Raw genomic sequence first — 25,037 nt, 5'->3', positions numbered from 1 at the left:
TTGTGGCAGCGTCTAGCCCAGTGAGTCTGCCTGATGCTCTCCTCCAGGTACCATACCCAAACCCTCTGATCTAGCCTAGCACATCAAGTGACTCTGCCTAATTTAGACAGCTCTGCTGAGCCAGCCACAATCTTACAAACATTATCCTAAATAAAGAAAAAGTTGAAGCAGTCCTTCTGAAATCATAAATGTGACAGAGCTGCCACTATCTTCCTTTTCAATATAATGCTCTGTGATTTGTCTAAAGGCCTACTGAACCAGAGGAAAATCATACGTAGTACTGGAAACTTACTCAACAACCTAGGGCTAGTGAGGTTATAGATCTTTGAAGAGAACCTACTATGACCACTTACTCTTCGACATAGAAACTTCCCTTTGCAACACATAGAGACATTTACAGGAAATAACAACTGACCAAAAAAAGGGAGAACAAGTAGTCCTTTAGTGCAGAATCCCAAATGAAAAATGAAAAACACAACTTTTGAACCTAATGTTCAGGCAATATATAGGAAAAGGCAACAGAAAGATTATACAAGCTGCAAGAACAGTACGTCTGCTGTGAGAATGAATCTCATAGTCTGGGAAGATACACCCACTTGTCTCAACAACAAGGCAGCCTAAACAAGAACTTAAGAGTCTACCAACAATAGACATGATAACATGGAAGGAGGAAATCTCACATGATCCCATCAATGGAAGAGCCCTCCAGTTAGTTATGCAGATCCAAGTGGTCAGACCTGAAATCATACACAAACTAATAACATAATAAGGACTGAGCAGGCTGTGCAGGTTGTGTGTGTGTATGTGTGTGTGTGTGTGTGTGTGTGTGTGTGTGTGTGTGTGTGTGTGTGTGTGTGTGTGTGTGTGTATAGTACATATACATATTATACACCTTTCTCTTTCCTCCTTTGAATCCTTCCTATGTTTCCTCTTGCTCTCTCTCAAATACATGGCCTCTAGCCTATTTTTCTTTAAAGAAACATAGGAGGGGTTCAAAGAAAGAATGAGAAAGGGGAAAATGATGTAAAAAATTTAGTTTCAAAATATAGAAAATAAAAAATATCCTTCTGTGCTGGGTGGTGGTGGCATATGCCTTCAATCCCAGAACTCAGAAGGCAAAGGCAGGCAGATCTCTGAGTTTGAGGCCAGGCTGGTCTACAGAGCGAGTTCCAGGACAGCCAAGGTTACACAGAGAAACCCTGTCTCAAACAATAAGACAAAAATGTGCATACATACATACATATAAACATTAATAAATAAAAGTAATAAAGGTGTTAAATTAAAAAATTGTTCTGAGTAAGATACTAAATATTAATCATATAATATTTAAACATGTTTTATACCATGGCTCCATATGTTGTTTCAGTTCAACATTCTTTTTGTTGTTTTTGCAGGGCATATATAATATCGCATGTCTTACCCAAATTCACAAAATATATGGTTAGAATCCCCCTTGGGAGACATGAAGACAAAGCAGAGCATGTCAGAAAGAAATTATCAATTCTCAGTGTTTTCTATACAACAATGTCTAATAATGTAATGTAATTTTGGAAAACACTGAATGAAGCAAAACTGATTTGTTTCATGGAAAACATCTCAGAGACTGTACACAAAGAACATGCATGTTAAAATTTTTGAGAGAAATACATTTTGTACTAATCTGCCAAATACGTTTCACTGCAAACCACATAGATGTATGATTTTTGCATTGTGAATGATTATCCAAAATACATTTTAAATTACTATATATAAATGAATGTTTTTTAATGTATCTCATTCAATTATAACTATTGAATGTTTCTATATCATCACCACAAACTCTTCTGTTGGACTCCTAACTTTCAGTGAGTGGGAATTAACAGATAGATTATGGAAGTATAGGTATCATTATGTAAATCCCTGAAGGCAGATTCTCCTGTGTTATGTGAAGAGGACTCAGAGAAAACGCTATCTTCAGAAGTCTGGAAGGTTCCCTTTCCTGAGACACTAGTCCTCTAATCTCAGCTTTCCAGCCTCAAGAACTGTGAAAAATAAATCCTTGTTGTTTAAGCCATTAAATCCAAGGTATTTTTGTTTTTGTAGTCCAAGCTGAATAACACAGTACATCTGTAGGATTTGGAACAAAATTTGATTTATTGTCGATTACTGGAATTTACCAGCATTTTAATACTATTTCAGTCGCATGGCATATAAATTAGGGTTGCTTTGATTACTATCACCAGCATTCATTAACATACAAATAAATGTCATTTACGACTATTATTTTTTAAATATTCATTTATTCAAACTTTAAATTTAAGAAAAAATGATGACATGGAGGTTTATAGATCCTGCAGTTCACCTGTAAATCATCTCCACAGGAACTAATGTCTTTGGCTTCTGCAGGTACCTGCACTCAGGCACATATACCCACACACAGATACCTATACACATGCAAAAATAAGAAAAATGAACTTTAAAATACATCGTTATTTAAAATATTATTTTATAAGTGCTTGACATGGAAGAAAAGTTTTCAGTATGAGAATTTGATAAGCTTTTGTACTTGAAAACATGCAACTTACTTTTATGTATTCATGTTGCCAATATAGCCACTAAAAGAAAATCAATCTGGGTATGCTAACATACTACTAATGGCAGGCCTCAGAAGAAGAAGACTGAGGCAGCAGGATTGCTGTGCCTATTGGGCTAGTCGAGCAAACTTTCAGTTTTGGGAGGTACAGGCAATATAGTAAGGCCCTGTCTCAAAATATGCAGAGTGTGTTGCACTGTGCTTGCTTATTATTTTAACCAGATTCATATGTGCTCCCTGTAAGTACACTTTCTTTTTTTTTTGTTTTTTTGAGACAGGGTTTCTCTGTGTAGTATTGTTGCCTATCATGGATATCGCTCTGTAGACCAGGCTAGCCTCGAACTCACAGAGATGCACCTGGCTCTGCCTCTCGAGTGCTGGGGTTAAAGGCGTGTGCCACCGCCGCCTGGCATTGTAAGCAATCTTTTGAATCATTATATAAATATAGTGGAAAATAATTTGTGTTTAGCTAAAGAAATGTAGATACATTTAGAAGCACTCCTTATTGATGTCTTTTTGAACCATTAGTACATACAAAGGAAATTACTGCTTATACATATACAATTTTTGAGTACATATATATACATAGACAGATTACTGATTTCTATTTTCACTTATTTATCTTCAAGATAGCATCTTGCTCAGTGAGAAATTTCTTATCAATGTGTTAATTCAGAAAATCAGACTTCCTTTATTAGTGGAATAACGATAAGTAATACACATGATCTTATGTAAAATTAAAATTAACTAAACTGCAGCACATACTGAGCACTGGTTTACTCCAAATTTCCTTTTAATATACTACAGAATTTGAGACTAAAAATGTTAGGAATTTAGAAGAAATACAGCATTCTAGTTTCCTGTCTGTTGCTATGATACAATGCTTTAACCAAAATCAACAGGGGGAGGAAAGGGTTTCTTTGGCTTGTATTTCCAATTCACAGTCCTTAACTGAGAGAAGTCAGGGCAGAAGTAGAGTCAAGAACCAGAACCATCAATGAATGCTACTTACTGGCTTGCTTTTATTGCTAGCATTTTACACAACCCAGGACCATCTCCCTGTGGAATAATGCCACACACACTGGGCTGGCTTTTCCTACATCAATTGACAAATGAGGCTATTCCCCACAGACATTCCCATAGACCAACCTTATCTAGGCTTTTCCTCAATTGAGGCTCCTCACAGATGAATTTAGGCTGTGTTAAGTTGCCAAATAAGGCTAACCAGGTCATGTTGCAAACAGGAATCCCTTTGTTTACTCCTCTGTTAGCGATAATATGAATTCATGTGGATACATTTATTGTGAAGTTCTTAATTTATTTAATTTGATTTCATGTCTCTCTTTTCTCTCAAGTCAGGGTTTGAAAGTTCTCTTCTTAAGTAAGTATACAAATGCGTATGAGGTTCTTAGCGTTTGTCATTTTTTTAAATAATTTACTAAAACTGAGAATCTCATTATCTTCAATCTTCTGTTCATTGTCTTACATTCCATCTGGCCTTGCATAGGGTGCAGTTGGTTGGAAGCAAGGGAAAAGCACATGAGGTCAAAACAAAGAAAAAATGTTTCTTTCATAATAAAATTTGCATGTGAGACAGGTTGCCATCAGATATGCTTTGAGAATGCAGGCATAACACTTGCTTTTTTATGACTTCATAAAGAAGAAATTTAAAAAACCAAGGTTGGATAAAGCACAGGGACAAATAGCCAAACGAATGGAAACACATGAACTATGAACCAATGGCTGAGGGGTCCCCAACTGGATCAGGCCCTCTGAATGGGTGAGACAGTTGATTGGCTTGATCTGTTTGGGAGGCATCCAGGAAGTGGGACCTGGTCCTGTGCTCATTGCATGAGTTGGCTGTTTGAAACCTGGGGCCTATGCAGGGTCGCTTGGCTCGGCCTGAGAGGAGGGGACTGGACCTGCCTGGACTGAGTCTACCAGGTTGATCTTAGTCCTCTGGGGAGGCTTTTCCCTGGAGGAGGTGGGAATGGGGGGTGGGCTGGGGGGAAGGTGAGGAGGGTGGGAGTGGGGAGAACAAGGGAATCCGTGGCTGATATGTAGAACTGAATTGTATTGTAAAATAAAATAAAATAAAATAAGAAGGATTAATTAGAAAGGAATGGGTGGACCCTTTGCTGATGAATATTGGTCCTTTAATTTTAGTACGATATGAGGGAAATAATGTTAAATATTTTCAATTTCTTCTTATTTGAATTTAAATTATGCTGTAATTGAGACCTATTTGCTATGTCCATGAAAACTCTCAAGTAGAGCCAAGCAATTGGACAAAAAGTTCAATGTATATTAACTAACTTTATAAGATGACTATTTCTCCACAGCTGAACTGTACTTTTAGTATTTCATTGCTATATTAAACCTTAAAAATGAAAGCAACTCTTACTCATCAAGTAAATTAAGTAAACCTTATTATATGATTTATTTTATAAGTGAAAACAGCAGTGTTGCTTATACGTGTGTATGCATTGTGGTAATATTTTATTTGTGCTAAAATGTGGTGATATTTTATTTGTATGCTAATAAAGTTTACCTGGAGATCAGAGGAAATAGCAAGCCATTTTAAGTAAACATAGAAGTCAGGCATCGGTAGCCCACACCATTAATCTGATCACTTGGCAGGCAGGATCTCTGTGTGTTCAAGGCCACTAGGGAACAGCACCAAGCATGGTGACATACGCCTTTAATCCCAGTACCAACCATAGAGACCTGGAGGTCTGTACAGACAGGCAGTGACAAGGAAGTGAGGTAGCTGGGCTAAGAGCCAATGAGAGGGCAGAATAGCAAGGCAATAAAGGTGTGGGTAGACAGGAAGTAGCACAGTTTGGAAGCTTCAGCGTGGTGAGGTAAGGTTAGCTGGTGTCTATTCCTATTTCCCTGATTCCTAAGGCTTTCACGCCTATATTTGGCTCCGTGTTTTTTATTTAATAAGACCACTTAGAAATTTGTCTACAATGCACAAGTGTGTATAAGTGTGTGTGTGTGTGTGTGTGTGTGTGTGTGTGTGTGTGTGTGAGAGAGAGAGAGAGAGAGAGAGAGAGAGAGAGAGAGAGAGAGAGAGAGAGAGAGAGAGAGAGAGAGAGAGAGAGACAGGGTCTTACTTTGTAGACCACACTGTCCTTGAACTTACAGAGAACTTCCTGCCTCTCTGCTTGTGTCATCCAAATGCTGAGATTAAAGGCTTGCACACTATTCCCAGCAAGCCAGGGTATATTTTAATTCCAGGTGTTTTATATACTAGCTATATGAATCTGCTAGTTGTCTTCGAGTTTTTGTATCTACTTAGTAATATTTTTAACGGGAGAAAAAGTCCATGCCTTCATTTGTCGTGGTGAATATTTAATAAAACAGTTACTATGGTGCTGCACAACTGTAATCCAAGCACTTGGGAGGCTAGGAAAGGACTATGAATGTGAGGCCACTGTGGACTACCTAGTCATTTTGAAGTTAGCCTGAGATACCTAGCAAGAGCCTGTTGAAACAATGAAAAAGTAAATAAATAAAAACACATTATATGAATGAATTGGCATAGTACTTGAATTATTACTAAGTATTCAAAAATAGATGATAGTCCACATGCTGTCTTGAGATCAATACAATCTAATTAAGCACTTAGGTTGTTACTTCAATTTAGTTCAGCTTAAAGTTGTAGCTCTACATGTAGATCATATATATAGTTGATAAACATAAAATATGATCATATTATATGTGTGAAATTTTGGGGTACTGTGTACTTACTTGTGTTTTCATCTTGCATCATTATTTTCCCATTCTGTTTCCTTCCTCCTATCAGCCCCCCTTTGCCCATTACCCACAAACACATTGCAAGTATAAATCTGGATAAATTGGTAATGCATTTGGCTGCAAATGGCAAAACATCCATAGAATCATATACTAAGCAATAACACAAATTCAATCCCAATTGTCAAGAATGGGAAGTAGTTAGGCAGTTATAGAATTGTTTCATCAATTCAATGACAGTAGAGTGCTAGGTGGGTATCTTTTTTTTCTGGAAATTTTAGTAAGATGAGTAGAATAAGTCCAAACTAAATAAGAATTAAAAAGAGAGAAAAGGATTTTTTTTCATACTTCTTCTCACATATGCATGTGTTCACATAAGGCTTTGAACAGTTTCGTATCAAACTGGTATAATTTTATGCACATATTTACTATATTGCTGTTCTTACTCAAAAGCCTATAACTGTCAACTGTCACAGATCAAACACGTATTTTAAATAGTTGCGTGATAGTTATCATAGTACTGTAATATATCTTACCTTTTAAGTATATTCACTTTTAACCCATTATTGTTCTCTTATGAAGAGTTCTGAAATCAGTACCCTTTCAAATAATGTATTTCCTACTGGACATTCTACCTAATTGATTAAATTCCTAGAAATAGCTTTACTGAAGATTATATGCATTTGTAACTACAGTACACGGTCATGTTGCTCCCCCACCAAGGTTTATGATATTCACATTTCCACCAGCAATATCTCAAGAGTATTCATATTCTCAAATATGTGTCAGAAAAAATATTATAATGTTATAGATGTTACACCATCTTGTGGGTATTTTATTTTAAACTCACTTTCATTTGGGTTATTTTCTTTTGGAAACAAGGTCTCAGTGTGTAGTCCAGCATAACCTCAAAGTCAGTAATTCTCTGACCTAGACTCCAGATTTCTAGGAATACAGATTTTTAGTATTAATACATCCAATTCAATATTTGGAACATATATGCACTACAAAATTAATCAGTGCTTATTTGAAATCCAAATTTAAGTGAACAATTTGTACTGTACCTAGTGATATTAGTTAACTTATAGAAGTTATGGGAATCATAACAAGAATTTATAAGAATTCCTGGGCTGGCATGTAATTCAGTTTGTAGAGTATTTCCTTGGCATTCAGCAAGCTTCGAATTCCATCCTCAGCATGATAAAACTAGTAGTGGTGATGCACAGCTGTAATCACAAGACTTGTGAAATTGAGGCAGGAAGATTAGAATTTAAAGATTATCTTCAGCCACATAGTGAATTTGAGGTGAGCTTTGGGTACACGAGATCTTTACTGAATAAACAAATAAACAAAACAAAAATCGGTGCTGCTTCAAGGAAACGCAATGCAATTTATTACTTACCAGTGACTATATTTAGCAACTTAGTATCAAAAGTAATTAATTTTTACCAATATTCAATATACAGATATACTATTACATTAGGTCTCTATGTCTGTTTTGTATTATGTAGAGAAGAAGCCATGAAACAGAAAGGCTATATGATTGCACTTTAAGGCTATTTTGATACAATGCAATTCACTTAATATTATTTTTTATTGATGGTGAATTTATATGAGATAGTTGCACTATTTGTCTTTTACAAAAATAATCTTTCCAAATTTGAAGAACTATCATTTAATGTCAATAGAACATTGATACATTTTAAAAATGCAAACATACAATTACAAAATACCCCCAATTAATTCCAACATTGACAACTGACTGGCAATTGACAAATTTACTATTGTGAACAAAGTCTCCTTGTTTAGAGTTTACAAACAAATGTTTGAAACAATTCTATCCTTATGTGATTTAGTCCTGAATAAAAAAAAAAAAAAAAAGTGTGTAGGCTGGCCGTGGTGGCACGCGCCTTTAATCCCAGCACTTGGGAGGCAGAGCCAGGCAGATCTCTGTGCGTTCGAGGCCAGCCTGGGCTACAGAGCAAGATCCAGGACAGGTATCAAAACTATACAGAGAAACCCTATCTTGAAAAAACAAAAAGAAAAAAGTGTGTAGATTACAAAAAGTAAAAGTGTAAGCCTCAGAGAGAAAAATGTTCCATATATTCTCTCAGACATGGAATCTAATATTACGCATACACACAAAAATATGTAGGTAGACAAACAAACAGAAAGATAGAAAGATGACATGAATCCGGATAGGGGTTATTTAGGAGGAAGGTGGACAGGAAAGGGTTATTGGGTGGATATGCAAAATATCTGTGAATTAACATGACAACATGAAACCCATCCCTTTGTATAATGAATATATGCTAACAATTTAATGCAAACTGTCACATAAACAAAACAGCATTAGAAACTGTATTTCAAGCATATTTCAAAACTTCTCTATATAAGAAAACTCAAAATATGTCAACTCATTTGTAAAAGTGCAAATTGTAACTATGTAATTAATTGCCAAATATAACTGAAATGTTATATGAAATCATTAAATGAAAACATACATACAAGAAACATTATACAGACTGAGAAAGTTGCATTTAGTAACCATATATATGTTATATATATATATATATGTATGTATGTATATATTTGTGAAGTAACAATAAAATAAAAAGGGGCCATGAATTTGAAAGCAAGGAAGAAGGGATATACAAGAGGGCTTGAAGAAAAGGGAGAGAGAAAGGGTCTGAGTATATTATAATCTGAAATAAAATAAAAGAAGAAATATACCTATAATTACTGGCTGGGATTAAAATATGCATGATTTAAGAAACTCAAACGTAATATGCTGTTTCTAATTAAATCTCTGTAACTTTGTGAAATATATTTGAACTGTGACAGCCATTGAACTCATAAACAGAAACACTATTTTAAAATATAAGGAAATGAACAGAAAAACAAATCTTTAAATGGCTACATCACCTAGTATGCAATTTTAATGGCACTAAAATATTTAAAATAAACCAGTATTCTTTCAGGGTAAATGCATTTTGTATACTATAAATTTAAAGTCATATTTTAAAATGTTATTTTATTAACGTATTAAATTTAATAAGCTTCTTTTATGCACTAATAGTATATATAATGTGTTGATATGGTAGTTTGTGTTTCTTATATTTAAATAAATTGAAACTATCAAATAATTCTGATTAAAATTTTGAATGTGTGTATTGGATAGATTTCTCTGCATACCCTATGAAATTTCTTCTAAGCCATTTATTCGATCTCATAAAACATGCAACTGAACACAATATCCATTTGAAACCTTTAATATGCTTTGATACAAATAAATACAACTACTTTCCAATGATGTCAGTGATGGGGAAATCGCTCAGTGAATAAGAGAGTTTACTGCTCAAGCCTGAGGATCTGAATGTCAATCCCCAGCACCCATGTAAACAGCCAAGCAGAGTGTTACCCACCTGTAACTGCAAAGATAGGAGGACCTCTGGGGATTGCTGACCAGCAATCCAGATTCAGGCTTGATGAGAGCACTTGTCTCAAAGGAATATGTGTAAAATAATAGAACAGGATACTGAATGTGTTCCCATGACCTCTTCCTTTGTGCTAATGGCTGTACAAACAAAAACATGTACACATGCAAACACACTGAAAAGAAAAGGATTATGATTTTGAGGCCAGTGAAATGGTTCAAGGGATAAAGACAGTTGCCACCAAGACCTGATATAAGGAGAGAACCAGCTCCCTACAAGTTGTCCTCTGACCTCTACCTGAACACCACAACACATGAACACAGACACACAGGCACACTTGCACGTGTGTGTGGGGTGCACAGAAATGCACACATGTACACACAAAAAAAACCACATGCTTATTCTCATTCTCTCTCTCTCTCTCTCTCTCTCTCTCTCTCTCTCTCTGTCTCTCTCTCTCTCTTCCCATCTCCAATAAATAAATATAAAATGAAAAGAAACTTGTTTTAAAATAATCATGATTTCCGCACCACACTGAAGTCAATTCCCAGCCTTCTTAAGTTACCTTATGAAGTGACTGTAATGCTGATGACGCTGTCTCTGTTCAGTTCTATTTATGACTGGCAGTTGCATATCGTAGAGTGAATACTGTCAAGGAGGGAGAGTGGCATCTGTTTATTTGGTATTTTCCATCTCTAGTGCCAAATGTTCTCATGATCCCTTACAAGTTAAAAATTAAAGCCTCCTAACTGTAGCAAGAGTTCACCAAGTCACTATAACACCTAGTAACCAAGGAGTAACATTTTTCTTTTAAAGTATTTTTTCATTTTCCCTGTTCCTCAATGCTTTTATATATTCCATGTCTTGCTTCTTTTTTTATTTAACAATTTTTATTCATTTTACATACCAATCACAGTTCTCCCTCCCTCCCTTCCTCCTGCTCCCCCTCAACTTCTCTCCTACCCCATCCCCCATCCACTCTTCAGAGAGGGTAAGGCCTCCCATGGGGAGTAAACAAAGTCTGGCACATCAAGTTGAGGCAGGACCAAGCCCCTCCCCCCTGCATCAAGACTGAGCAAGATATCCCTCCATAGGGAATGGGCTCTAGAAAGCCAGTTCATGCACTTGGGAAAAGTCCTGGTCCCACTGCCAGGGGTCCCAAATACTTCCCAAGCCACACAACTGTTACCCACATTCAGAAGGCCTAGTTTGGTCCTGTGCAGATTCCGCAGTTGTCAGTCCAGAGTCCAGGAGCTCCCACTAGCCCGGGTCAGTTGTCTCTGTGGGTTTGATGTCTTGCTTCTTAATGAGTTTTAATTTCAATAGTTACTAAATTTAGATTAGAAGTTAGAGAGATCTATTTTTCTCAGTTTTTCTCCAACAAGGAAAATACAGGACAATAGCACTGACAAAACAAACATATGAAACATTTCCATTTTGCCAGTGATAACTACATTACCCTTTTCTAATTAAAATTGATTTAACATGTATGGGTGGTGTTTTACTTGCTTTTATGTCTCAGTTTATGGTGCATGCTAAGGCCAGAAGAGAGTATTAGATACTCTGGTACTGCAGTTAAAGGTGGTTGTGAGCTGCTATGTGGATGCTGGGAACCTAACCTGAGTCCATTGAAAAAGCAGCCACTGATCTTAAGCCCTGAGTCACCTCTCCAGCCCCACATTGTCCTTTTGCAGCCACATCCTCTTCTTTCTTTCACCATCAATGCAAGCACTAATTTGTTATGTATATAATGCTGACATTTCAAGAAATCTATAGTAATTGAAGTTAGGAACATTGCTTAATGGTATAATTATCTAATGATGTGTGAGATCTTGGGTTCAAATACAAGCACCATAAAAGTATATAGTGATCTCTTACACTTAAGTTTATATAAGACTAGTTGCTTGATGGTATGTGCCTTTCCACACGAGTTTTATAATAAGCTTATTCATATATGGAAACACACATTTCTAAGTTTTGGTAGAAAATAACGCTAATCAATTTCAGTAGTATTTACAGTTTGATTATGCTGTATTTTCTAATACACACATGTTATTAAGCTATTTTCACTAGACACATTGTGCCTTTGCATTATGTAGTTATATTTGTAAATATTTCATTTATCTTCATAATTAAATAAAGTTCCATTTTTTTACTATATTCCTAAATATTATTTGGGTATGTAGAAATACTGTTGACTTGTGTGCATTATTAGCCTTCCATTCTGTGAATTCACTGAAGTTACTAGCTCTAGGAACTATTTTTGTGGGTATCTTGATATTCTATTGGCAAGTAGGCCTTACTTCTGTTTCTTGTTTTATTAGATTAGAAAAAAAATCAGTTATAGTGAATAAAAATAATGAAAGCAGAAATGTTTTCTTGTTTTTAATTTAAGAGGTAAAATATCTAATTTCTCAACTTTAAATGAAATGTTTGCTTAAATGTTTGTGCTTGTTCTTTTTAAAGTTCTATTCCAAATTTGCTGAGAGCTTTAATCAGTAGGGATTGGATTTTGTTCAATAGTATTTCTGTGACATTTAAAATAATCATATGATGTTTCTTATACTGTTGACATAGTTGTATACACTGATTCTTTTTGAATGATGAATCAATCTTAGACAACTGGGTTAAGTCCAAACTGATCATTCTGTACAATTTCTGTTTATAGATTTAATTTGCCAATATTTTGTTGAGGATTATAGGATTATAAAATATGTTGGGATGTGTTCCCTCCTGCTAAGGAGGAACAGGGTGTTCTCAAAATTTATCCATGGATGCTTTGCAACTTATGAAAATAGACAGCTGGGAAAATAATTCATTTGGTAAAATACTGGAAATGCAAATATGAGGACCTGAGATTAATCCTCAGCACCCACATAGAAATCGAAGTGTGGTGGCTTGTAATACCACCACTGAGGGCACAGAACTTGGCCCTGGGCCTGTCAACCAGTCTAGCTCACTTTGTGAATTCTAAGCCAATGAGGGACTGTGTTTCAAAAATAAAATTGGACATCATCTGAATAAGAACATCAGAGATTATCTTCTGACCTACACACACACACACACACACACACACACACACACACTTTATATGAAAATGCTCAGAGATAGTGTTTTAATGAAGTAATTAATTTGAAGGATGTTATAAAGGTAGGGTCTTAACCCATTAGATTTGTTTTATAAGAAGAGGAAAATTCAAATTTCTCTCTATTCTCACAAAAAGAAGAGGCATGTGAGTACACTCTGATAAAGCAACTTGGCAAAAACTTAAAAGAATAAATCATCTAAACTAAGCCTATTTTGACAAACAAACTAGCTTCAGGCACTGAGAAAATATATATCTGTTGTCTGAACTACTTAGTCTAATATGGTATATTGTTGCAACGCGGTACCTCTTTTAGATTTTAAGAAAAAAATGTATAAATTTAGTACTAAGTCTTTTTTAAAGTCTAATATAGTTATCAGCAGAAAATATGCTGGGAAATCACTTTTGTGTAGTTTAAAATTATGAATTGAATTTCCTTAACAGTTACACAATCATCTCAAGTTTCTTTTTTTTTTTTTTTTTTTCGAGACAGGGTTTCTCTGTGTAGCTTTGCGCCTTTCCTGGAATTCACTTTGGAGACCATGCTGGCCTCAAACTCACAGATATCCACCTGCCTCTGCCTCCCAAGTGCTGGGATTAAAGGCGTGCGCCACCACCGCCTGGCCCATCTCAAGTTTCTAAGCTTTGGTTAGTGGTAACTAATAAGATCACATAAAGGTCTTTTATTATTAGGTTTGAGATAGCAGTCCATTTACCTTATTTGTTTAATTCACATGTGTAAGATTGTTCACAGTAGTCTCTTATCATACCTTTGAAGTCTATAAGGGCTATAGTTACGCTTTCTACTTCATCCTCTTCATGTCTATCAGGCTCATGAGGAGTGGATCAGTATAGCTAAGTATTTTAAAGAATGCTCTCTCTTTTAATCATTTCCTTGCTTTATCATTTTCTGCTTCAGCCATTAGTATTTCCTCCTGCTTGCTTTGTGCTATTATTGCCTTTATTTAAATGAGAATTTAAAATTGTTCATGACCTTTCATTTGGACGGTGATTTAGATGTTAACTATTCATTTTGGCAGGCTTTATTTTCACATTTACCCTTCCTATGCATTATTTTCAACCCTTTGAGGGTTTTCTCATCCATGGAACATTTATTGTATTCTTTAGTATTTGAAAATTTTCCTTTAAAATGTGTTATTATTTTCTGATTTAATTCCTTTATTTTTGTAAAATATTATGAGAACTTAGTATTGAATATGATTTTAGATTGTTTTCCAGCCTAGGATATATTTACTTTTGTGAATGTTCCACGTGTACATGAAAAACATTGCCTGTTTATACTCTTAAGTATTCTACCTACACCAAGAAGCATATCAAATCAATTTGACAATTTCACATATGTATATCACGTTGTTTGGTCATTTTCATGCTTCATCACCCACTTTCACTTAACAACTCAAACTGAATCTGTTTGCATCATTTTTTCTGATTTTAGCATCTTGGTGTGGATTTACTTTTACACATATTACCTTCACTCATTCAATTTCTTGAATTTCTACTTTGGGGAACATCATTGTTTCTTGAGGGCAAAGAATTGTCCTGCTCCTCACTCTTTTATTCAGTCATTTTATTGCTGACTGGATATGGAAGTTCAGCACTCTGCTGATGCCAGGGATGGGTGAAAGTAGAATATTGATAGCTCACTTTCTCAGTGCTTTGTTAAGTATCATTGATACAAGGTTGAGCAGAAGTTCAGCTTCTTAGTGAGCATTCCTGTCACAGTAGAAAAGGAAGAAGGTAACACATTTGGGTGATAAATGGTTCTCAAGAGGTCTTTTTAAGTCTATCTCTGGATTATGTGTAAGTGAAGGCTTAACCCCACCTTGGCCCATACTGACATTAGTCCTGCCAAAGAATGAGAGTGTAACTTTAGTTCCTGCCTCTAAGACAATGGACTGACAGCTTTCAAAATTTGGTTCCATTGTAACAGTGTGTGGCAAAATGAGACAGGGGTTGCTGGAGTTATCTCCAGTCTCACACGGGGCCCACAGCCATTCAGACCAAAATAAACATACAGATGCTTATATTATTTAAACTGTTTGACCTAATGGCTCAGGCTTCTTGTTATCCAGTTCTTACATCTTAAATTAACCCATTTTTATTACTTACTGGTACTTTTACATCTCACTTCATCTGTGTCTGGATGGCAACTCCTCACTCAGCCTTTCTCTTCCCACAATTCTTCTCTCTCTTTGTCCTGCCTATACTTCCTGCCTGGCTACTGGCCAATCAGCATTTTAATCATCAATGAATCAGAGCAACACATTCACAACATACAGAAAGACCTCCTCCATCACTTCCCTCTTTTTTTTTCAAAGGGGAAGGTTTTAACTTTAACATATTAAAATTACATATAACAGAGGAATTATCAAGCAAGAATTAGTTACAATATCTAGTCTATTTATAATATCTAGTCTATTTGTATTTGGCAAAATTAAAGAAGATATTCTATTTTATATTTGTGAGTCTAAGGTTTCATATCGAACTTATCTTTTATCATGACTAAGGAAATTATAACAATCTAGTCTTTATCTACATCAAAGACCTCAGAAGGATATATTACCTGAGAAACAGGAGAAGGACACAAGCAACTTTCGGGAGTCTTGTGAGAGTAGACAGAGTCAGCTGGCAGCCTGGACAGTCATCCAAATTTGCTCTGTAAAGTTGGGTCATCTGTCATCAGCCCACAGGCCGAGAGTCTCTCAATCACTTTTCTCTGTGTCCTGTAGAATGTCTGGCAGTTTCCTCTGCGAAGCAGGAACCTGAAGGACCATTTTGCCAAGCAAAGTTCAGTGGTCACCTTTTTATGGGTCCTGCATGTCCAGTCGATCAAGCAGTCCAGGCAAGAACAGCTTCTGGCCTAAAATGTTATTTTTGTTAAGAAGAGGATAAACTTCCAAATGGAGTATCTTCAATGTCCATCCTCCTCTCTGAAGTAAATTGGTGCTGCCAGGAGCAGATATGTCTCACTGTCCAGAAAGTCTAAATTTTTAAAACATATTCTGTAGATCTTTGAAGTGTTTGAAGATTACCTATCTATCTGAAATATATCTATGTATACCTAGAAAACTAAACTAACATGACTATAAGTTTGATTATCATAGGTGATTAACTATTAATCTGTGTTTTTAATTATCCATTAAAATCTAAATGAGTTACATAAACATAATACCTCAAACAAGAGTAGAAATATACACACAGTATAACAAAATTAACTTTAAATTTGTATCAATAAACTAAAATCCATAGCAATGTAAAACATTTCAAACAAGTTGTTTTTTAAAAGTAGGTTCAACAATCTACCCTTTTATCCTATCACATCTATAGCCTATATATCTATATCAGACAGGGTAGAGACTCTTTTGGTGTCTTGCTAAAGTAAGGTATATATTGCCATAAAAGGTTAGGCTTCCAAGTGTCCAGACCCATTACCTAGTAAAAACAGGTTTTCTTAGAGATTTTATCACCTGCCCTCGTGGAGGTTTCTCAGTCACAGGACTTACGTGACGCATTAAGGGCAGAGGGGAATTCACTATCTTATCTTTCCTTTAATTACAAGGTTCAGCATCCATCTTGCACTCCTTGCATTTACATATTTCCATTATTTGTCAGTTGTGCTATGTAGAGTGTTTTTATTAAAACGTATTTTTGGTTTTGCTTTAAGAGGGAGGATCTGAAAGATTCCATTCCTATATTTCAATGTTTTTGACCTTTATAATACTTACTTTCTGCCTCTACAGTGAATATGTTAACTGAGAACATTGCATTATGACCTGTGGAATGACATTAAATATGTCAAAGGGTAACAATCAATTATCTGTAGTATACCATCCCTCACAGAACAGAAATCATCTTATTTTTCTGACCCCTACCTTCTACTGGGGAAAGGAAAGGAAGATTCAGCACACTTGTTTTTATTTATTTATTTTTTAACTTCCAAGACAAATGGTGTGGAGTTCAACCTCAATATATCAAGCTCACAGAAAGTCAAATACCTATAATTTAAAGTATTCCATCTTCTATCTATAGGATTTTTATTAGACTTTTGGAGCTCACATGGTCTTAAGAAAAAGACAGCTAGATGTGATCCTTATTCCTTCCTGTTTTCTGTATATAATCCCACTGTTTCACTACATGATCAGAGAATGATCTGCAATACTACTTGTTAGTCTAGAAAGCTGCTGCTCTAGAAGGGCATTACTAATGATCACAGACTAAGTCTGAGAGTCCATAACAACTTCTCATAGTGCTTCTACTCCTGGCACTCAACTTTTTGCAGATATCTCATCTCAATGTACAATCACTTATGTTGCTACAGGTTAGTCTTTTGAAATCTCTGTCACTGGTAGAATCTTTCATTAATTTTGTCAACACCCAAGAACTGAATAAGAGGAGGAAATCTGGATTCAGCCTACTTCAGTTCACTTAGCAATTCATTGATTTCAGACAAAATCAGGATCTTTTCAAATTTCATTTTCCTGGTCAATACAATGGGTATTATAGGAGATATTTAAACAGGATAGGGATTACAATAGTCTAATAATAATGATTAATAGTGTGATAGTCTTGCAAAGTATAAAACCATAGTAATTTATAACATATTCTGCATCCTTAATACTCTACAGGTAGAATTCCCTTACCTAAACCACTATAATCCCTTTTGTTTGTCAAGTCTTTCAAAGTACTCACCTGGAAAGTTTCCATTTTAGGAGCAACATTGAGACACACTGTAGAGTGCATTCTCCTAAATGTAAGACTTCTGGCTTCCACCTGAGTGAAAAAAGAATACATCAGTGTTTCTCTAAGAATATTGCAAGTCACCTGCATGAAAATATTTAGGGATTCATCCAAGGTGGGATAATAACTTATGAAATTGCTCCTGTGACCTTGATGAGCACTAAACTCCATGTATTACTCATATATACATCTTGTACCTGTTCACATAGTTCACTTTTTTCTGAAATGTTTATGCATCCCACACCTAACAGTGGAAACAATAGTTTCTCATTGAACACACCAACTGATTTCACTTTTTCTTTTGCCATAAAATGGATAAGATGGAAAAGGGTCAGAACTCTGGGACTGGAATGCTGTGGGATGTCATTCTTTATGCTGTGAATATGTGTTGCTCTGATTGGTTGATAAATTAAATGCTGACTGGCCAGTAGCCAGGCAGGAAGTATAGGCGGGGTAAGCAGATGAGGAGAATTCTGGGAAGAGGAAGGACTGAGTCCGGAGTTGCCAGCCAGACAGAGGAAGCAAGATGACAAAGCAGAACTGAGAAAAAGTACCAAGCCACATGGCTAAACATAGATAAGAATTATGGGTTAATTTAAGTGTAAGAGCTAGTCAGTAATAAGCCTGAGCCATACAGTTATAATTAATATAAGCTTCTGAGTGATTATTTTATAAGTGGGCCACAGGACTGCGGGGGCTTGGTGGGACCCAAGAAACATTCGGACTACACTGGAGAGTATTGGGGAGTACAAATATGAGACAGCTTAACTGGAATGATGCAAAAGAAGGACTAATGGCTTGTACTTGGAATTTACACTTGAAGTGAAGGTGCAAAAAGTAGTAGAAATAATATAAGCAAAATGTAGTGGGCTTTTGGGGGGAGGGAACACCATTAAGTAGTTCTTAAACTGTATGATTAGTCAGAAAAGTGAATTCATGGCCCCCATTCTCAACACACTATGTTTTGTGGAGGAGGATTAAGGTATATTTAGAGTCAGTATCAGGCAAGAACCTTTATGCAATGTATTCCTAATTAGTTAAAGTCACACTCTACTTAGCTACCAAGTATAGGTCTGTCATGAGATGTGATGTCGTGAAGCAAAAACAAACACTCAAAACAAAACAATATGAAACTTTCCTTTCTGACTCCTGAGCATCTGTGATCCAGACTACTCTTGTTTTTCCATTGTGTTTACATGCTTGCTTCCTTCTAGAACGTTCTCTGTCTCTCCGTATGTTCTTAAAAATCCTGACCATTCGTTGTCACATTCCTAACTCAAAGTCTCAAAGGTCTCTGTCTAAGGTCATGGGCCTCTGGAACTGACAATGAGAACCTTCATTCCCAGCTCCTCACTTGCTGTGTTCTACCCCATTTCCTTAGTTTTCTGAGCTAAAGGAGATGATAGTATCTCCAAAATACCCAACTTCACTTCTTCCTAGCCAATTGGCACAACCCACCTAATGTTAAAGACTATGATAATCTACCATCAAGTCCTGGGCATCATCACAGGCAGGCAGAATCTGAGGCCCGATGATTTGTCATTTCATATGGTCTTCTCAGATGATTCTGTTGCAGAAGCACAGAAGATTTGAGGAGGAGGAAAAAATGATTTGTTGAAATAAGCTACCACCAGCAAAAGGGCTGTTCAAAAGAACAAGAACTGCTATTTTCAAACACTTCTTTTTCTGCCAAGTTCAATGTATGACCTTAGTAAAGAGTCTCCGTTGATTAAAAGCACACTTTTGTTTTCTTCCCCAGAGAATAATGATCAAGGCTGTCTCATCTCAAGATTGACTACACGTTGGGTTTCAGATTTTATTGGAGTAGAGATTTGAAAGATATTTGGCTGCTCTGGAAGGGGTGGCTGAGTTTGACTTGTTGGATCCCGAAGGTCCTGGACCACTGGCCCTAGAGTAATGTCTCCCTGTTCCTCCAAGCACCTTTCTAGCTTTTGTGTCACTTTTATATCTTCTTGGCTTTACTACTACCTACCGCCCCCTTCTGGCTGGGCATAAGCTACCCTCCATCCACGATCTCCCAGCCCTAGGGCTCACCCTTGCACACCTCCCATCACTCCTGCCATTTATGGTCAGCCCGTCCCACCTCGTCTTCCAACACCACCCCCAGAGCCTCCCCCTCCCGCCCGCCCAGCTGTCCTCATCCTCCAGGGACTTGTCGCTCCAGGCCCAGAAGTCCACACGCTGAGCTGGCTCACCGCAGCGACTCCACTCTTAGCTCTCGGCGCACCTTCGGCCCTAGCCCGGAGTTTTCCGAGCTCGCTCGGCTCTTTCCGGCCCGACCTCGCGTTGCTCGCTGGGTCACGTCGCGTTCACCTCATTTGCCGCCAACGCGCTCGGGACTCCGCAGGCTCCCAGCCGCTCGCTCGCTGCTCGCTCGCCTAGCCTCCGGCTCGCGGTCGCTCCCATGCTTCAGGCCGACTCCGAGGCGCCGCCCTCTCCCGCCGCCGCACAGGAGACGCCACAGCCCGGGCCCTCCAACCGCCCGCCGCCCACCATGGCCCCTCAGCAAACAGGTAGCAGGAAGCGGAAAGCCGCCCAGGTCGAGGAGGGCGCGGGGACCTCTTCATCGCCAGGCCCGTCTGCGGCGATGGCGACAGCCGAGGCAGGCCAAACCGAGGGGTCCTTGCTGCTGGCCAAGAGGCCGCGGCGGCCCGCGGCGAGCCACTCGCTGGTGCACTACCTGAAGGGCCGCGCGCTGGGCGCCGAGGGCCACCCGGGGCTGGGGGGCTTCGAGGGCGACCTGCGCGGCTACGGGGTCGTCAGGCTGCCCGAGCTGCTGAGGGAGCGCCAGCTGACCCTCGGCCCCCTCAACAAGGTGTTCGCGTCGCAGTGGCTCAATGCCAGGCAGGTGGTGTGTGGCACCAAGTGCAACACGCTCTTCGTGGTCGATGTCCAGACCGACCACATTATGCGCATTCCCCTGATGCGCGACCGGGTGCCCGACATGGCCCAAGGCTCGCCCTCCTGTGGCATCCATGCTGTGGAGCTGAATCCCTCCAAGACCCTCATGGCCACTGGAGGGGAAAATCCCAACAGCCTGGCGATCTACCAGCTGCCCACTCTGGATCCCGTGTGCCTAGGAGATTGCCAGGGCCACAGGGACTGGATCTTCGCCATCGCGTGGATGAGTGACACGGTGGTCGTGAGTGGATCCCGCGACGGCACCGTGGCACTCTGGCGGGTGGATCCCGACATGTTCAATGGCAGCATTGCTTGGCACAAGGATGCGGGGCTTCCTGTGTATGCTCACATCCGTCCTAGAGATATGGAGGCCATCCCCAAAGCTACTACCAATCCAGGTAACCGCAAAGTGCGAGCCCTTGCATTCAACAACAAAAACCAGGAGCTGGGAGCCGTGTCTCTAGATGGCTACTTCCACCTGTGGAAAGCCCGGAGCTCCCTGTCCAGGCTGCTGACCCTAAGGCTGCCCTACTGCCGGGAGAACGTGTGTCTCACCTACTGTGATGAGTTGTCCCTCTATGCTGTGGGTTCCCAGTCTCATGTTTCATTCCTGGATCTGCGCCAAGGCCGGCAGAACATCCCACCACTCTGCTCCCGAGAGGGAGGCACTGGTGTGCGTTCCCTGAGTGTCTACCAGCATATCGTCACCGTGGGAACAGGCCACGGTTCTCTGCTCTTCTATGACGTCCGTGCCCAGAAGTTCCTCGAGGAAAGATCGGCAGCCAGTCCAGACATGTTTCCTGTGCCCTCTGGAAGGAAGCTCAAGCTCACCTGTGGCAGCGGCTGGATCAACCAAGATGATCTCTTGGAGAATTATGTTGCTGGTGTAGAGGATTTCCCCAACGCACTCTACACTCACTGCTACAACTGGCCAGAGATGAAGCTCTTCGTGGGTGGAGGACCCCTGGCCTCAGGCCTCCATGGCAACTATGCAGGCCTCTGGAGCTAAGGTTGGTTGACCTCCTCCCAGTATGCTTTTTATCTTTCAGTTCAACCTAATTGTACTTCATGTTCCGCATGCTATTTTAACTCTGTCTTTTTTTCTTTTCTTTTTTCCTTTCTTTCAGGTGGAACTGGCCCTGATTAACCAGTGCGCTTCTTAGCAGAGAGAGAGAGAGAGAGAAAGAGAGAGAGATGGAGCTGTCAGAAGTCGCTTGGAGGAATTTTCTGCACCTCTTCACCATTCTTTGGACTTTTCGTACAGATACGTTCCACTAATTCTTAGCTGTGTTGTCTTTGAGTGAGTGATCCCTATAGTCTCTCTGTGGAAGAAAACCCCTGTTATGATGTTAGAATTGTATAAATGTTGTGTTATTTTACTATTAGCAGTTCTAAAGATATTGTTTTTAGTTTTCATCACATATGTGTGATATATTGAGAATATTTTTTAATAAGCAGAGTTTGGACATCTGTTCTGGAGCGCTAACCATAGTTTTATAGCATTGTTCCAATTGTAAAGTACATTCCGTGTTCCAGATTGCCTACATTTGGGAAAATGTCACTCATGAATTGTGATCATGGTGTATAAAGTTTGTATGTTGTTAGTGCAAAGTGCACTTTTCTAAAAAGTTTATTACCTGAAAATAGTTGTCGTAGAAACTTGTGTTTATATCAAAATCTTAGCTGATGAGGACGGTTTAGGTATTCAAGTGTTCAAGTGTTCTGCTAATTTGGACTTTCAAAATTAATCCAAAAAAATCAATGTTTTTCTTTCAAGCCTTATTTCAGTTTTATGCTCTGTCTTCTTATTGATCAAAGAATGTACTTGTTTTCACTTCTTGCCTTAGTACTATCAAGACTTGTGGGTATATTTGAATGTTCATGGTTGGAGTAACTTACACTAAGAGTTTCAGTGCCATCATTCCATGCAGGGATATTAAGTATAAATGTAGAATGTATGGCAGACAGGGCAGAAAATACACTGCTCTAAGGTATAGACTGGATATTTTTGCTGTTGCTATTTTTAATACCAAATGTTATATTTGAGCATATTTTAAATTTTCAAAAATCTGCTTATGAGTTAAGGTAAAAGAAAAAATGCAGAGGAAGAAAATCAACCCATCCAGCTTATTGGGAATGAAAAATCCCCTCTTTATAAGCTCCAAATTAATTAGATTTTATTTTGTGAACTTCAAAGATTCATACTGAAAGTAGAATATATGTGTTACTAAAACCTCTGGTTCTATGCCACTAGATGTAATAATATGTGATTATGACAATGCAGTATGATTTTCAAATAGAGGAGCTGGGGATTAAAAAGAAATACGTATGACTGAAGAGCATTGCCATTCAGATAGAGGTAATGGGATGTTATACAGATGTATTGGACTTGTTCCTAGGTAAGAATACTGAAAGTGAGAAAGGAGCCAGGCCTTACTCAAAACTGGACATGATGTGTTAGCCCTGGATTGGTATTGAGCTATGTTTTCTTTTCCTTAAACATCTGACATGTATTTTGTATTGGTGTTGATACATTACATGCTGTTCAGTACCAAGCCTAAATTGCTGAAAGGATTTAAAGATGAGTTAGGAATTCAAAATGGTCAGATTTTTCCTTATAGAGAATATGCAGAATTTTGCTATATAACTGTGCATTTTTTTGCTTGCATGAATGTTTCCAACTCTTATATGTGATTTTAGAGCAGAGATTGTAAACTGCCATCTTTTATTTCTTTATTTGTATACTAAGGCCGAACAAAGGCAATCAGTTATTATTTACTGATTTTTTTTTTTTGCCAATGGAAACCTGCACTTCAAATTGTAATAAATATTTGCTGTTGCATAATAAAGAACCTTGCTTGTGTTTTCCCACTCCTGTTTTTCTTTAAATTTTCCCTAATTCATTTTCAGGTCATGCTGTAGTACTTCATCCATTCATAAAGGAAGTAATATGTGATACTTAGAAGATGAAGAAAAAATTTGTGTCTCAAAGTTAATAGAGTATTAATCCTGCAAAATGAAAAAAATTGAGATTTGAGGATTTCTTTAAAACATTCGGTTTATTTTTGCCAGAAATAAATTTGAAAATTTTTGTTTATAGGGTTTTAATTTAGAAATAATATTTGTTTAAAAATATTAATCAAACTATTAACTGCCTATTTTCTTATGAGTAGTAGGGTTTTGGAGGTGCAATTGAAATAAGTTTGGAAATACAGAAAAAATCCTTCCATATTGGATGAGATTTAAAATAAATAATAGAAGGCAAAGATTTAGTCTAATTTCTTCTCTGACTTGGTCCTTAACATAATCAATCACTTTAAGTTTATCATATTATAGGGATTATCTTTTTTAAGATAGTCACAAGGCTTGGGTGAGTTTTAGTAAATACCCTAAATATAATTATATTCCTATTTTAGAAATTTGTAATAATTTTTAAATTATTAAATTCTAGAGTTAAATGGTCTATTGCAGTACATATATAAACTGAATGTGAATTTTAAAATATATATTTATTCTTCAAGATTTTCATACCTATATTCATGTTTTGATCAAATCCATCCCCTGCACTCCCCTCCAACTTTTCCAGAATTAGAAATTCTCCTCACTATGCCTCTCTATAAACGTCATGTCCCTTAATTTTCAGCCCACTGAATGTTATTATTCCTGCTAGTATGTACCAGGGTGTAGGACCAACTACTGAAGCTGTGGTTCTCAACTTGTGAGTTGTGACCCCCATTGGGAGTCATATATCATGTATCCTGCATATCAGATAGAAATATTATGATTCATAACAGTAGCAAAATTATAGTTACGAAGTAGCAACAAAATAATTTTATGGTTTGGGGTCACCACAACAAGAACTGTATGAAAGGATCACAGCATTAGGAAGTTTGAGAACCACTATACTGGAGCATAGGCCACATACCGGGAGCCTCAGCTCTGAAAAAAACTGGCTTCCTGACCCCCAAAAGTCCTCAGCTACCAATAACTTACAAGCTTCTCAACTCCATGTGGGGCTTTGTGAGCTTCTCACCCCTCGAAAAATACCAGTATAGTAAGAAATTTATAAGCATAGTTCACTTTAAATTTATAATGTATAACATATCAGTGCTGTGTGAAAAACTACGCATAACCACTCATTTATTTCCTGCTGCAAGCATATTTCTGGCTTGAATGTTTATTTTCCTGTGCTTCCTTTGAAATGAGTTGGTTTCTATAATTTTTAAGGTAGAAGAAAAGATTTTTGAAATAAACATCCCCATTAAGGGGCTGAGGAGATGACTTGGTGGGGGGAAATGCTGCTCTGGGCACATGAGGACTTGCGTTTGGAACCTTAGAATTCACAGAAAATCCAGACACATGGATGTGTATTTCTGTAGCTGGAGGTCAGAAAAAGACAGGTCCTAAGACCTTGCTGGCTAGCCTTTTCAAAAAGGCTAGCTTTTCGTTGCAATAGAGGAAATCAGGAAATGTTTTACTCTGGCCTCCACATACATTAGCATGC

At 37.9% G+C, this 25,037-nt stretch overlaps 1 protein-coding gene and 1 long non-coding RNA gene across 3 annotated transcripts in view; one reads left to right on the top strand and one right to left on the bottom strand.

Annotated features, from left to right (window-relative positions):
* The window catches only part of LOC128110838 (uncharacterized), a 45,350-nt gene extending 25,408 nt beyond the window's left edge, over window positions 1-19,942 (bottom strand). The window contains exons 1-5 of one of the 2 annotated variants that reach the window (XR_008218348.1): window positions 19,828-19,942; window positions 19,070-19,178; window positions 17,564-17,644; window positions 15,438-15,856; window positions 4,544-10,416 (exon numbers count right to left, since the gene is read on the bottom strand). This is a non-coding gene — a long non-coding RNA (uncharacterized LOC128110838). Of the gene's footprint in view, window positions 1-4,543; window positions 10,417-15,437; window positions 15,857-17,563; window positions 17,645-19,069; window positions 19,179-19,827 lie in introns of those variants that run through there. The other variant, XR_008218350.1, reaches the window with a different exon arrangement.
* On the top strand, window positions 19,843-23,404 carry LOC128110827 (DDB1- and CUL4-associated factor 12-like protein 1). Its single transcript, XM_052738742.1, has 2 exons — window positions 19,843-21,543; window positions 21,661-23,404. Exon 1 carries the CDS (start codon window positions 20,037-20,039, stop codon window positions 21,540-21,542), a length of 1,506 nt encoding a protein of 501 aa, XP_052594702.1. The 5' UTR covers window positions 19,843-20,036; the 3' UTR covers window position 21,543; window positions 21,661-23,404.
* Window positions 23,405-25,037: the final 1,633 nt, after the last annotated feature.

This window comes from Peromyscus californicus, unplaced genomic scaffold (genome assembly GCF_007827085.1).
Source record: "Peromyscus californicus insignis strain IS unplaced genomic scaffold, ASM782708v3 Scaffold_10__1_contigs__length_136768540, whole genome shotgun sequence".
NCBI lineage: Eukaryota > Metazoa > Chordata > Mammalia > Rodentia > Cricetidae > Peromyscus > Peromyscus californicus.
Note: the sequence above shows the minus strand (reverse complement) of the source record. Positions and strands in the feature narration are given on the sequence as shown.

What these genes read in the sequence shown, in the direction of transcription:
- LOC128110827 (XM_052738742.1), top strand. Translation starts at nt 20,037, where the DNA reads ATGCTTCAGGCCGACTCCGAGGCGCCGCCCTCTCCCGCCGCCGCACAG.